The 15,626-nt window shown below is 36.9% G+C and overlaps 2 protein-coding genes across 4 annotated transcripts in view; one reads left to right on the top strand and one right to left on the bottom strand.

The window, feature by feature from the left end:
• Positions 1-2,620: 2,620 nt before the first annotated feature.
• Positions 2,621-4,041, bottom strand: LOC118735332 (protein ALP1-like). Of its 3 annotated transcripts, none has more exons than XR_004992571.1 (3): positions 3,685-4,041; positions 3,248-3,616; positions 2,621-3,180 (listed from the first exon to the last, which is right to left on the bottom strand). XR_004992571.1 is itself a non-coding variant. In XM_036465025.1 (2 exons), exons 1-2 carry the CDS (start codon positions 3,383-3,385, stop codon positions 2,803-2,805), a joined length of 516 nt encoding a protein of 171 aa, XP_036320918.1. In that variant the 5' UTR covers positions 3,386-3,594; the 3' UTR covers positions 2,621-2,802. The 3 variants fall into 3 exon arrangements, 1 of the variants encoding a protein (XP_036320918.1); XR_004992570.1 differs by having other exon boundaries at positions 3,248-3,625; positions 3,685-3,997; XM_036465025.1 differs by lacking the exon at positions 3,685-4,041 and having other exon boundaries at positions 3,248-3,594.
• A 7,415-nt stretch (positions 4,042-11,456) lies between these two features.
• Positions 11,457-15,626, top strand: part of LOC118735328 — a 126,288-nt gene continuing 122,118 nt past the window's right edge. Inside the window, exons 1-2 of the mRNA XM_036465020.1 lie at positions 11,457-12,114; positions 12,195-12,507. The gene's annotated coding sequence lies outside the window, so the exon portion shown is untranslated. The remainder of the gene's footprint in view (positions 12,115-12,194; positions 12,508-15,626) is intronic.

Below are 15,626 nucleotides of genomic sequence, written 5' to 3'. Positions count from 1 at the left end.
TGCTTGCCACATAAAAGCAAAACGTTGAAAATTATTGAAATCGGACTAAAATTACGGCCGCTTTTCGAATAACGGTAAATTTCAGAAATCCTTGAAACTTCAATATTTCGAAATTTAAGGACGCTAATTTACTCAAAATTGATACACCCCGGCTTACCATCTAGCGGTAGGTTTCGGAAAGGTGAAAAAACATATATTTAATACTTGCGCCGGGTATTTAATGTTCGGCTCCACCCGAACTTAGACTTTCTTAGTTGTTTTTTAATTAACTTTTATAATAAAAAAGCTGTTTATTATATTATTTCAAACATGTAAAGAAAAATCAGTGTGGATAAAAAACTCAAGTCCATATTCCACGTCATACGGTTTACCGTCATGTGAAAAAATAGCAACTCCGTATTATGTGCAGTTTTGACAATTTTTATTCTAAATGTTTAATGTTAACTAATTTTTGATAAAAGTCTAGCTCATTGTATAACAAACTCCATAAAAATCCACATTTCAAACATTGTAGAAAACTTAAAATAATGCATAATATTTTCACAACAAACATTTTATTTAGAATTTTACGTAAAGTTCTAAGTTGCAATTTTATAGCCCATTAAGTTCTAGGATCATAAAGTGGCTAAGAATGTTCGAACATACTTTTTATGCAATAAAATAATAACACTGTCAGCAAAAAACTTATCAAAAATCATCGCGAATTCTTAGCCACTTGAAGCTTGCACTTTATGATACTAGATCTTAATGGGCTATAAAATTGCAGCTTAGAACTTTACTTAAAATTTTAAATAAAATGTTTGTTGTAAAAATATGTTGCATTATTTTAATTTTTGTACAAAGTTTGAAATGTGGATTTTTATGGCGTTTGTTCTACATTGAGCTAGATTTTTATCAAAAATTAGTTAACATTAAACAATTAGCGCTGTTTTCTTAAGTAACCTTTAGCTCACGTTATATTTAAAGGTTGGATTAAAAAATAAAGCTATGTCTAAAGTTAAGCAGTTGACGTATGAATGTTTCTAGGTTGTAAGCCAATTTAAACCCGATAATAAAACTTTTTACTTTAGACATAATCATAAATTTTAATGCAACCTTTAAATAGAAAGTAAGCTTTAAAGTTACAGGTTACTTGATAAGACGGTACTTAGAATAAAAATAGCCAAAACTGCTCAAAATGTCGTGTGCCTATTTTTCTTACAGGGCTGTACCTACTAGAACTAACTATAACTATTAAATGAATAATAAAAATACTAATAATAATAATAATCGCAAGTCCGATTTTACACAAAAATTTTATAATAAAATATAGTTCATTCCATAACATTAGCCATATACATAAATCAAAGTGTCATACTTTTTATAAAAAAGTGAAACTTTTTATTCAGAATTTCTAGAAAATTTTCGAGAATGCAGTTTTGTGGCCCATTAAATTTTAGTAAATCGAAGTGCACGTTTCAAGTCGCAGGAACTTACCGTTGATTTTTTAGATTTTTTTCTGGTGGGTGTTGCGCATTTCCTTCTAACGCATGTAAACTTTGATTTATGTATATGGTTTTTGTTATGGAATGGACTTTATTTTCTTAAAGAATTAGTGAAAAGAGTTAGGGCTTGTTCGAGTCTCAATCAATGCGGCAATATTGCGAAGCATCATGTTCGATGTAAAAATGTGGCAACTTTTGCTAATGTCTAGCGTTCGAGCATCTCGAATTTTGACGTTTCATGCGCGCAAAATAGAGAAAAACCGGCATCAGCAAAATTTGTGATGGAAGAAGATAGATAAGAAAAATCGTTATTTATTTAATTTTATAACAAATTATCATAATTTCTTGTGCTCAAATACAGATATTAATGCATTATTTGCATTGTTTTTATTGAATTTTCAGCGAAAGATTGTCCAAGGAGTTCACGAAGCTGCTCGTCAGATCCCGTCTAGACTTGTAGAAGGAATTTTCGTCAGGAAAGCGTAAAAGGTCAGTCTTATGGGGCGAGGTGGTGAGCAATATGATTGCGGTCAATGCTGACGTACCCAATTCAAAGGATTTAATGCAAAGAAAGTTTCTTAACTTGTTTGCGACCTACAAACGCATAAAGAAGCGAAACGGGGAAACAGGGAGGGAAGCGTCATGCTGGGAGTTCTACGAAGAGTTCGACGAGGTTTACGGTAGGCGGCACTCAATCCAGCCGCCGGCGAAAAATCTGCAAAGCTCTATGCCAGATTGCGCTGACGCATATGAAGTGAGTGGTGACGAAAAGATCGACGATTCATTTGAGGGTGAATTCGCAAATAAAGGACGAAAGCGTCCGAAAACTGCTACCAATGAAGCACTGGAATTTTTTAAAAAAGAAGCTCGAAAGGAACAAGCTCGCCACGAAGAATTTGCAATCTGCAATTTGAAAAAGAAAAGTTAAGTTTGGAGAAAGAAAGAATAAACACCATGTTGAAGTTACGCGAAACCCTGGAAAAGTTAGCTGAAAAATGAAAACTAAACAAGGAATACAAATGAAATTAAATTGATCTCTTTATTTTTTATTACTTTATTAAAAATACATATGTGATATGTACATCAAACTGAATTAAAATTAAATACATACGAATGTGATATGTACCTGCATACATATAAATTTTTTTATTTAAACAAATAAAAAAGTTACGAAACAAACATTATTTTTAAATCATTTCTTTTTATAACTCCTTCGTTAGTATCATTTATGTTTTCAGCCATTTCGGCATCCTGATCTATCAAAGTTTCCGAATTTTCCAATGGATGATTAACTTCAAAATTGTCTCGCAATATAAAATTATGCAAAGTTGCACAAGCTAATAATAATAACATTCGATACGTCTCTCATATTTCGAACATCAATGTGATTTAAAATTTTGAATTTTCCTCTCAAAATTCCAAAGGTTTGCTCAATGAACACTTTAGTTGAACTTAAATAATAATTAAATTGTTTCTCCTCTCTGGACAGATGTCCATTGTCTCTATAAGGCGCGATCAAATATTTTGATAGAGGATAGGCTGAGTCGGCTAAAATTATTGCATCTTTTGCGAGTTCCACCCGTCCAGACGTAATTCCTTTGTATATTGGACTATTTTTCCATACGTTGGCATCATGGCAGCTGCCTGGGTAGCCGATAAAAACATCCAAAAAACTAAATTTACTGTCGCATATAGCCTAAAGCATTTCATATACTTTATATAACGTTTTAAAACAATTTTCGGTTTCCCATGTACATACATACCTGAATTGAATGGTTCCCCTTTCGGTCATAGTAGCTTATTGCATCCGTTTTTGGTGTGTTTATTTTAAAATGCGTTCCGTCCAAACAACCGACTACAAAAGGAAATGTATTCACCCGGCTCGTTTGGAAATGCTCCATGATTTCCTGCTGCTGCGAAACTGATGGCCAACGTATTTCATTTGTAAGCTTGCAGATTGCCCGGACGGTTTTAAGAAAAATTTTATGGTCAGTTCCCTTTGCAACATCAAATTTGTCTGATAGCTCGCGATAAGTTACTCTACTGTTGCTTAGCTTCCACAGTGTGATATATAAAGCATCATCCAATGAATATTCACCGCGTGCCGTTGATCAAAAAGGTTTTAAGGCGTTCTTTAATTCCTTAGAAGGATTTATATCTTTGATCAGTCGATTACCAAAAAGAAAATCAGTAAACTTACAGCAAATGTTTCGCGGGGCATCCGAAAATGCGTGAAATATATATCGTCCGGATACAACTGAATGGTTTTGAAGAAATTTGCCGATTTTGCCACTGTCCTCTTCCTTAAAATTTCGGTCATAAGCCACTTTCTTTTCCGAAAGCTTTGACTCCTTGATTTTTTATATTTTAATAACAAGACGCTGTCGTTAATTTCCAAGTTGTCCACTGCTAAATTTAATAGCAAATTCATTTTTAAAACCTCACTTCGAGCAAATGCAAACTGCGCAAAATATCCGCAATATTTAGGTTAAGTATCAGCTGAGTATCTGCAACAGAGTTGCAAAAGAGAAACAGGGTTGCAGTATTGCAGCTGTTATTGAGTAGCTCGAACAAGCCCTTATTCATAAAAATAATTGCGAATATTACATTAGAATCAGTTGTACAATTACATTTGATACTGACTGTATATTTGCCTCTTAGGTGACGGTTTTAAAAGTGAATTGCTTTTACAACAGTTTTTTGTTTCTTGTTTTATATATATTTTTTCAATTTCAGTTTTGCGCATTTCTTCCATAAACCGGTTGTCTCTTTATTTCTTATAGTTTCTCTCTCTCAATTAACTCCACGTTTTTCAGATGCAGCTCCACTACCTTAAAATGATTCTTGTTTACGTCGTAAATCTTATCTAGCCTGTAAAAACTTTGAATTTAATTTAATATACTTTCTGATTTTTAAAATATATACCTTCGGTAAATTTTTTTTACGCTCTCACGCTGTTCTTTCTGACCCTCAACAGCCATCTCAATGTTATCAGAGACTTTTGTTTGGATTTTAATTTCTTCACTCAGAGCAGCTGCAGCACCTTTTTGTTGTTTTGGTAGTGGAGTGGAGGTCTGTTTTATGGCACCTGTTTTGCTACTTGAAATCGGTAAATCATCGTAATCCCCACGATCCGGGGAAAAACGACCATGTCGTCATCTGACGAAGCTTCCACAGAGATGAGCTGCGTTTCCATGACACTATCATCGTTAATAACATGTGGTATCTCCACTTCTGAAGTAACTTCGACATATTCCACCTGCTTCTTAAACCCGAACGTGCTTGCAGATACTCCCTCGACGTATTTTTCCAGTCCAATTAAGTTAAATATGGCCTCTTCAGTTGGCGAGAGTTTCCGCTCCAATATAAGGGCCACCTCCCGTGCCTTTGCGAGCCTTGAGGTTTTCTGATGCCTTCTGTCGGACATATTTTTTTTTATCCGCCCATACCTAATTTACAAAGTGTAATTAAACTTATATACATATATACCTAGTCATAATCAAATGACGGGTACGGTTTAGTTTCGAGGGGTCGGGTATCACTTTTTACAAAGTTTGGACTGTGATTTTTCTTGTGGGTGTGATATTAAGAACCTCGACACCTCCCCCTCCACCCACTAACGCAAAAACAGTGAGCAAATAACTAAACATTCCCGCAAATGACTAAGCGCCAATAGTATTAAATCATGAAAAGGCACAATAAATGTATTTGGTACTTGAAGTACATTACCTTCTTCCACTCTAGTACGCTTTTTATTGGGGGTCCTTGCGCCAAAATCTCGCTTGCTCCTCCCTATCGCCTTTAAGAAATCCCTTTGCAATGGCCGGGAACCCTTGCATCAAGTTGATGAAGAGCTGTATTTGTGTTTTATTTGTTGACCTAAAAAAGATGGTTAGCCTATTATTTTTCATTTATTTTATTAAAATACTTACATCTTGTACTGAAGCTCGTTTGCAATTTGTTGGCGAATAAATTCTCGCGGGTTACCACAGTTTTCCACATTTTATTTGAATTCGGGATGCCTACTTTTCATGTTCGAAAACTTTCGAAGTTGATTAAAATTGGAGGAAAGAGGAACGTGTAAAAACCCGAATTTTTTTTATTTATTTATGATATTAGGATGACGAAAAGTGAGAAAACCCGATCGGATTTATTATTTAGGATTGGGCTGATAGAACTTATCGGCTGAAACTCGGTTTAACCCACCTAGATTGGGCGTTTAAACTTAGCTTAAACCACGTTTAAATTTGACTGAAAAACTGCACACTGAGTTTAAACTTAGTTTAAACGACAACCAGAGTTTGACTCGCACTGAAAAACTGGTCTTTAAAGTATAAACAGAACGAGTTCGCTGAGTAAATTTCGTCAGACGGAGCGTAAAACTGAACCGGAACAATAATTTAGTGCCACTACAAATATTGTGGATGATTGTCCTGGAAAAAATCTTAGTTGGAAAATAAGAAAAGGCTAGACAAAATCCCCGAAGCTAAATCGTAAATTTCGAAGCTAAACGACAAAGACAAAAAATTGGATCTAGCCTCAAAAAGACTAAACTCGTGACATTGAAGAAAAAAGAGGCCGACGATGCTGGCCAACAGGAAATACGCCCGAAAATCTTACCAGAGGGTTAGGCGACTTACGGACGGATTGAAAACTAGGGCGTATTCCTGTAAAAACAACAATGGCGACCTAGTTATTGATGTCCAGAATGTACTTAAATTATGGAGGGAACATTTTCCACCCTACTGAATGGTAGCAGCACTGAAAGTATTGGAAAAGATGAATCCGAGCCCCCAGTCGAAGAAGATGGAGTCGATGTACCACCGCTTGACTATGACGAGGTACGAATAGCGATTACGCGGCTGAAAAACAACAAAGCGGTTGGAGCTGACGGCCTGCCAGCCGAGCTATTCAAGTACGGCGGCGAAGAGCTGATAAGGTGCATGCATCAACTCTTATGCAGAGTATGGTCAGATGAACGCATGCCCGACGACTGGAATTTAAGTGTGCTCTGCCCAATCTACAAAAAAGGCGATCAATACGCGCCAACTACCGCGGGATCAGCCTTCTAAGAATAGGTTATAAGGTCTTATCGAGTGTATTGTGTGAAAGATTGAAGCCCACCGTCAACGAACTGATTGGGCCTTATCAGAGCGGCTTTAGACCTGGAAACTCCACCATAGACCTGGTATTCACAATATGCCAAATCTTTGAAAGACCAGCGAGAATAGGAACGACCCACACCACCGATTTTAAAGCTGCTTTCGACAGCACAAAAAGAAGTTGTCTTTATGCCTCGATTTCTGAATTTGGTATCCCCGCGAAGCTAATACGGCTGTGTAAAGTAACGTTGGGCAATAGCACCAGCTCCATCAGAATTGGGAAGGACCTCTCCGAGCCGTTTGATACCAAACGAGGTTTCAGACAAGGTGACTCCCTTTCGTGTGATTTCTTTAATGTAATATTGGAGAAGATAATAAGGGCCGCAGAGCTGAATCGCTCTCACACAATACTTTACAAGAGCGTACAATTGCTTGCTTATGCCGACGACATCGACATTATCGGTAAAAACAATAGCTACTTCTGTTCTGCCTTCTAGGGATTAGATAGAGAAGCAAAGCGAATGGATCTGGTGGTGAACGAGGACAAAACGAAGTATCTCCTGTCATCACACAAACAGTCAGAGCATACGCGTCTTGGCACCCGCGTCACTGTTGAGAGTTACAAGTTTAAAAAAGTAGACGACTTCGTTTATTTAGGACCCAGCATTAATACCAATAATAATGTCAGCCTTGAAATCCACCGGAGAATCACTGTTGCCAAGAAGTGCTTCTTTCGTCTTACAAAAATCACCCTCTATAAGTCACACATCATGCCTATGCTGGGGCTCTATTCTGTAACTGGGAGTTTTCAAGTGTACACTGAAATTTGTGTGCACTCTTCATTTTGCAATTCAGGAAGAGTGAGAATGAGTTTTAGCTTTCAAAATTGTGTACACTTCCTCATTTTACGATTCAGCATGTGTGAGAATGAGTTTTAACTGTCAAAATTGTGTACACTTCTCTTCCGAAAAACTCACTGAATTTTAGTCGGTGAGTTTTTGGTTGTGAGTTTTGCACTCGGTGTACACTACATTTTCTCACAGTAACAGAATAGAGCCCTTGGTGTTTAGCGCGGAGGCATGGACAATGAAAACATCTGATGAAGCGGCTCTTGGAGTTTTCGAAAGAAAGTTTCTGCGCAAGATTTATCGGCCTTTGCGCGTTAGCGATGAGCTGTATGAACGACATAGACGTAGTGAAGCAAATTAAAATTCAGCGGCTCCGCTGGCTAGGTCATGTCGTCCGAATGGATAGAATCGCTCCAGCTCTGAAAGTATTCAACGCGGGCCGTGATGCTGGTAACAGAGTAAGAGGAAGGCCTCCTCTGCGTTGAAAATGCTAGGTGGAGAAGGCCTGGGTAACGGCGCAAATTTTTTGGCGCTGACACACTAACTCCAGCGCCAATGTCGAAACCAGCACAGTGTGTTGGCGCAGTGGCGCCTCTTCAGGTTAAAGCTCATTTCTTTTATTGCTGCACGCTGCACCAAAGTGAATTAATAAAAGGTTATATCGGTTGAGAAAAAACTCAAGGATACCCAAGTTCGAAACCCATCATTTTCACATTCAGAAGGACCGCGACGAACCTTGTATAAATTCGCCTTGTGCTGCACATTTTACAAGAGACACTTCTATTTCGGGTGTTCTTTGCTGGTTCTTTGCGACACCCGGTGTTGTCAGTGTTCCGGTGTTGAACTAAGGTGAATTAATACAAGGTGGTATCAGTTGGGCAAAAGCAGCTCAAGTATACCCAATATAACAAACACATAATTTTCACATTCAGAAGGACTGCGGCTAATTTTAGCAACACCACCTTGTAAAAATTCGCCTTGTGCTGCACATTTCACAAGTGAAACTTCGCTTTTGTGTGTTCATTGCTGGTTCTTTGCGCCGTCTGGTGTGTCAGTGTTCCGGTGTTGCTGGCGCCATTGCGTCACTGAGTTGTGACAATGGGTATCGGCGCCAGTAACACAGCTCTCGGTATCAGCGCAATGGTGCAGCGCCGCACTGTGTTACCCACGGCTACTTGGCTTCACTTGGCACTTCCAATTGGCATCAGTTGGCACAGAAGAGAAACGACTGGCGTTCTGTTTTGAACTCGGCCAAAATCCCTTAAGCTGATGCCACATAAAACGTTTGCTTCGCTTTACGTGACAGACTCGCTTTGACAGCTAAGATGAATTGTATGAAAATGCACAAAACATGCCACATAGATCATTAAAGCTGCAGCGCGAAGCGAAAAGATGGCCAACTCCCATCTTTTTGCGCGCTTTGACAATCAGCCGGTTTAATATTTATTTTGTTTCGTCCAAATTCGAGTATTCATGCTGAAACATTAAACTCAATTACATTGCTAATAATTTTAAAGCAAAATATCTAAAATCCACAGCAATTTTGACGAGTAAAAATGCAGTGCAAAATTGATTTCTTGGCGTTCATTGTGGCATACCTTTTGCGTCTGGCGCTTTGCTGGCAAAGTTATAAATGTCACGCAAAGCTACAAAGTTTTATCTGGCATCAGCTTTAGGCGGTTACAGCGCCAATAAAGAAGAAGAAGAATAGATACAAAATACTTACAAAGTACATACGAAATTATCAAATAGCAATACTTTTTTTCTTAACTTGAGATGTATGTATATTATTGCGAAGATTTAGTATATGAATACAATCGGTGTTAGGAACCGAAAAAGAAGTATTGGGTACCGAAATCTTTCTGAAGTATTCGGTACCGAGTATTGGTCACCGGCAATTCAGTACATCACTATTAATACAGTCCACCGTTTCGCAACCCAGTCGTTCCGTATGCTCAAGAAGCACGGTTGCCACTTGTTGAAAAAATAACCCAGCAAAATCTGAAGATAAAAAAAAAAAAAATTTGAAAAAAGATAATCAAATTTGTTATCCATTTAACTACAAAAAGGAAAACATATTACAAAAATTCACTACGTTCCCACGACAGTCGGGTCTAGAGATGGGCACGGGCCGGAATATTTGTTGTCAGCACGAACTCGTGCGTGCATGGGCGTTCAGTAAAATTTCATAAAAGCACGAATAAGCACGAAAAAGCCCGGTGCTAATAAATTTAGATGAGTTTTTGTTTTTATGCAAAATAAATAGTACATATGTATTTAAAACTCTTTAGATAACAGAAAAGCAAAAAAAATAAATGTTTGGAAACCGATAGAAAAAATAAGATACTTAGTAGTTTTGTTTACATATCTGTAAATAAAATACCTTCCACTTTTTCTACTTCCCAGAAAATATATTTAAAAATCTTTGATGTAAAAAATTGATTCACTTAAGTTAATATACATATGTATGTACATAAACCCAAAATTAAAAATATGTACATACAATAAAAGTTGGCTCTTTATTTTCGGGCTGGGGCGTGTCCCGTCGTGCCGGGCCGCGCCGGGCGCCGCTAATATTCTTAACGTGCGGGCTCGTGCATGTTTTTGAAAGTTGATTTTGCACTCGTGCCGGGCCGGGCGTGAAAATTTAGGCCCGTGCCCATCTCTAGTCGGGTCTACGTAACCGGAACGACCCAGATTTATATTTGGCCAAGGACTGTTACTGCAGCAACACTCCCCAAAAACTCTTTGGGGAACTTGTATGCTGCTACAACACCAACAAAAATTCAACAATTTTATTGATCTTGAGGCCGTTTTTTAGTGAACATTTTGTGGAAAAACAACATTAATATATATTTTGGGGCATAAAAGCAGAATACCTACAATTCTTAATTTAAAAAAATTCATATGGGGATCGATAGAGATCATTCAGGTGAGCGTAGCGGTATAGTTTTTTTTTGGGGAAACAACAACAACAACAATTATTAAAGGTCAAGCATTTTTTAAATCAGTATTTCTTGAAAAACTCTTCATGGATTTGGTGTCATTCGATATAGAATTTAATTTTCTTTAATTTGATATACACATTTATCCATATACCTTTTATAATCCATAAGTGCGGCCTACGCAGAAAGGTGTTCTCTGCAAAAGGTGTTCAGCACCTATTCTTCGCAACACTACTTTGTGAGTGTTATAATCCCTAAGTGCGGCCGAAGGCCGCCTACGCAAAAAGGAGTTCTCTGCAAAAGGTGTTAAGCCCCTTTTTGTGGCAACATAACAAAGAGAATTCTACTTAGTGAGGGTTATAATTCATAAGTGCGGCCAAAGGCCGCCTTCGCAGAAAGAAGTTCTGCGCAGAAATACTTCGGCCTCTTTTTCTGCAAATACAGAAAGGAGAATTCTACTTAGGGCCGTTTGCACCATGTCTAGTTATTTCTAACTCCCAGTTAAACATCTTTATCGACGTTATCGACACCCAACATATAACATGTGATCGATAAAGCAGTTAACGTGCTTAACTGAAGGATGTACCTCCAGTTAGCGTTAACTAGACATGGTGCAAACGGCCCTTAGTAAGGTGACAATCCATAAGTGCGGCCAAAGGCCGCTTACGCAGAAAGAAGTTATAAGCAAAACCACTGTATACTTTTTTCCACATTAATTCATATATATAACATATGTACATCAAATTAAGAGAATAAAACTCTCTATTGAATGACATCAAAATTTTTAAAATTCATGAAAAAGTTTTCGAGAAATATTGATTAAATAAATTCCTAATTTGAACTTTGACCTTTAATAATTGTTGTAGTTGTTGTTTCCCCAAAAATAAAAATATTCCGCTACGCTCACCTCAATGATCTCTATCGATCCCCACATGAATTTTTTAAATTTGAAAATTGTAGGTACTCTGCATTTGTTCCTAAAAATATTAGAAAAACAACCAAGTTTGGTTGGAAACAACCAATAGTGGCAACCGTGTCAAGAAGCAGAGAATTTAGTTCTCCGGGCGAAGTGTGTGATTGGGATTTCTCTCTGTAGTTTAGTTGCTTTAATTTAGTAATATTCCTCCTAATTAAATTTGCAAAATAAAACAAAAGGCTGAAGAGAAAAGTGAGCTCGTTAAATTTTAATATTAACATAAAGTTTTAGTAAAACGGACGCAATCAACGACAACAGCATGTGGAGCACGAAATTGCAGCACATCAGTTAGTGGGTGGCGTTTAATATATGGACGAGTGGTTGTTCGACCTCAGAAGAAAATACTAGTCAAAACCAACCGCCCTTTTATTGTATAAACGATATAAAGGCGGAAACATGCAGAAATTTCCAAAATTTGTGATAGTTAATACAAGGCATACGCTATCGGTATACTAAACAAATTAAAGAACTGTTGGGGATGTGGCGCATGATAAATAAAACGCTGAAAACTTCGATGCAAATAACGGTACATAATTTTATTGTACTATTGGATTTACCTTGGTTCTGTAGCCGTTTTGTCTGGTGCCCGTAGTTCTTGTATCTTTGAATAACATGCGTATGGTGTCCAAACCAGTGTTAATAATCCTTTTTAATAAAAGAAGAGCCGTTTAAAATTGTTAGTCTTAGCGGATTACATTTTGGCGTGCTACATAACACATGAAAGAAGACATCAACCAATTGGACGATCAAGGGCAAGAGGTAAGCTATGAATATACAATCAGTTTATTTTTAATTTACCTCACTAACACGCTTAGCGTCTTTTGACATTTGTTTGCTAGTCTCACCATTAGGGACAGGAACCAACAGCGATTTGGCGGTCAGCGACAACGTACATGAGCATGAAAACCACGAGATAGGTAACCAGAAAACTAGAAAACGAAAGCATAGTAATAAAAAGCATAGCTACACATGCACCTGTGTCCTTCATCGTAGACGTTGTGTCGGAAATTCGCCAATAGTTTCCGAGAGATAACACGTGTCAGACAAAATAAAGACGGCCAAAAGAAATTAGTTTTTCTCATTCATCGAATAATATAAAAAAACCAAGAAAAGTTTCAAGTCTGATTTGGCGGAAGCAGCTTGTTTTGCAAGGTAAGCAATGCCATGACCTAATGATAAGTGTAATTTTTTAATGGTTTCAAACGAGTTAATAGCCTACACGCGGATGTATGTAATAATATTTGGTAAATGATGTAGGTACCCTAATATATATTCATGTAGCGTTAGGTATGCGTGTATGCAATAAAATGAACTTGTTAAGAAGCAGCGTAGAATTAGCTAATTATAGGGCGTTAGTGGGTTCCAATTTATTCAAGGGTAAGCAAAATTTTACTTCTTTCACGGTGTAACTGCCTAAGCGGTTTTGTCTGTCGTCTGACGCCAATTATATATGCCAAGTGCTTCTCACATTATCCTATGCTGCCATTAGTGTTTGTCCCTGAATACTTTCAGGCCTGGAGCGTTTACGTCCACCAGTATGGCATGACTAGCGATGGCAAAAAATAAAATAATCCATTAATTAATCATATGATTAATCACAAGCCAAAAGAAAATTAAAGCAATTAATTGTAGTTATTGAGAAATAACCGATTGATTAAATTTTTAAAAGCATTTTTTAAAGTGAGTATTCAGAAAAACATTTTTCCCATAAACAATTTCTAATTTTCTTGCTAATTAGCCTTAAATAAAATAAAAGGGTTATTTTTAGCGCCGATAATTATCTATTATTTAACCATTTTTGCAAAAATACCAACTACATGACAGTATTTTTTCGAGAGCCCGTAAAGTTTTTGGTAAACAGTTTAATTTCCTCAAGGTTGACCAACCTGCCTATATACGGCTTATTTACAACCAACTTCTAAATAGTATTTGACCAACTGGTTCACCGATAAAGAAATGAGTTAGCCTGTTCCCGTGCTTCACGATTTGCAGGATTTACAGGAACTTTAATAAACCTTATTTGAACGTGGCGTACGGGAACGATTTTGGACTAAATCCTGCAAAACCTGCAAATCCTAGACGTTCTGGAAGGCACTAAGTGTGTCTTGAACGTTGCCACACTAAGTTTTGTAGCCTATACAATGGGCTTACATGCACAGCTACTTACACCTTTGTATGCTCTGAACTTAGCAATTCTTGCGGCTGTTTGAAATATTAGGCAGCTACAGTACATATTAATATTTATTGAAAACATTTTTACGATTGTTTTTCAATTAATCGATTAAAGAATTACAAAACTACGATACAATTATATCCTAAATTGGACAAAAATAATCAATTAATTTAAACAAATGATTAATCGCTGCCATCCCTAGGCATGACGAAGCCAGCGGAGCTATCATTTGCGCAAAAGCCGGTAAATCTGCCCCGAATATTCCTTGTTGCTGTCAATCCGTTGACGAAGATGATATTTTCTGATGAGTATTAAGAAACATATTTAATTTATTTCTTTCTTGTATAATTGATTACAATTATGATACTAACCAATGCCCACTTGCTTCGCGGTTCATAATAAGAACTTTTTCGTTGGCCAATTCAAAAGAGCGTTTAAAAGCAACAACAGTCTGTTAAGTCAAAATTTTTAGTATAAGTTGAAACCACTAAAGCGCAGTATCCTCCTCACACATAGGCCAATAATAGTAACGCTGTGATACCATATGGAATACCAATCACTTTCGGTGTCATGAGCTTTACCGACGGCTTTATTTCCACCTGTGAGATCTCTGCCAAGCATGCGTAATCTTTTTCTGTGATCTTGCAACTACAACATTGGTGCGATTCATATACCTATAAAAAATCTTATAAGGAACTCAAGAGCACAGAAGTGCATTGTTATAGGAGGGCCAAGAATATTGCTGTCTCACAGGATGAAAACTTGTCCGGTACATTGGCTAAATGAGTCGTGTGATGTCTCGAATATCTTTCAAGTGAAGCAATTGATATACCTACGGTGATCTTCACTTGTTAATTCGCCACTCTTACAATTCGTGGGTATATTTATGAACTGATTTCTAGGTTTATTAACCCCATCCTTCATTTAGACATCTGAAAACTAAATTCGTATAACTTAAACATAGGGCCAAAGCAGACCAACCACACGGTGTTTCTATACATTTCGGCTGCAGCGCCATCCATTACGTCAATTTTCTGCAAAACCATTGCTTACCATAAAATGAATACGTGTTATGAATTTCACCCTCGGCTCCAGCGGCACTCATCCGGTAAATTTTTATCAAACGAATTTTCCATCATACAGGTACATGGCTCACATTTAAAATTTGAACGAAATCGGTTAATAAATACGATTTTTATAAATAATTCTACTCCGGCATGTTTCTATTAGCATGTAATAGGCCCATATATGTATGTAAGAAAACCTCCGACAATCCGACGGAACTCTAGTCAGTGGATTTTGAGTTTAGTCCGAACAACGAAAACGGCTATCATTTTATGCAAATAGGTATGTTGATAGGACAGTCTATAGTGAAACTCGTAAAATCCTAGAAAAATTTAAAAAAAATTCTTAAAAATTTTCACATAAATTTTACCTTTTACTAAAAATTAAAAATAAAGTTACAATAGTTCAATGGGATGTAGACATCTAGGAAAAATGGTTCCCAATCCAATGATACTTGCGCGTTTACGTAAATGTATATCGATCCAGTCTTTCCAATAATTACCACTTTTCGCCATAAGTCCGGTATTGATAACATATGTATGTAGCTGTGCCGAATTTCAGAATGTTAGATAAGAGATAAGCTATATGAGAAGTTCAGTTTGTATGGAAGGTGCCACGGCCCCTTTTCCAATGCATTTGCAATATATGCATCAGTGCTAAGTTTCAGTTCCCCAGCGTAACTGGTTTTAGAGATAAATTGGTTTTTTTACATTTTAGTCTGTATAAGAATTTTAGAAATATCCCGAGCTACATTCCGAGTAAATTTTTGGTCGGAATACTTATTTTCAAGGTGTGGCTATTTGCAAATAAAAATAATTTGCAAATACTTAACTCACTGTTTATTCGATGGTGAAAAATTCTTTTTTAATATTGTCTGATTGTCCATCGACCATCGAAAAAGAAAATAAAGTTAAAAATTGCAACGTCTTGATTATTAAAAGGCAATAAGATGACCATCGAAAAAGAAAATAAACCTATGAATGGCGGCGTCTTGCGCTTATTTGCAAATAGTACCACTAATCAATACTTATTT

The sequence above is a fragment of the Rhagoletis pomonella genome, unplaced genomic scaffold (assembly GCF_013731165.1).
Source record: "Rhagoletis pomonella isolate Grant_MI unplaced genomic scaffold, Rhpom_1.0 Rhpom_scaffold_00003, whole genome shotgun sequence".
Classification (NCBI taxonomy): domain Eukaryota; kingdom Metazoa; phylum Arthropoda; class Insecta; order Diptera; family Tephritidae; genus Rhagoletis; species Rhagoletis pomonella.
Note: the sequence above shows the minus strand (reverse complement) of the source record. Positions and strands in the feature narration are given on the sequence as shown.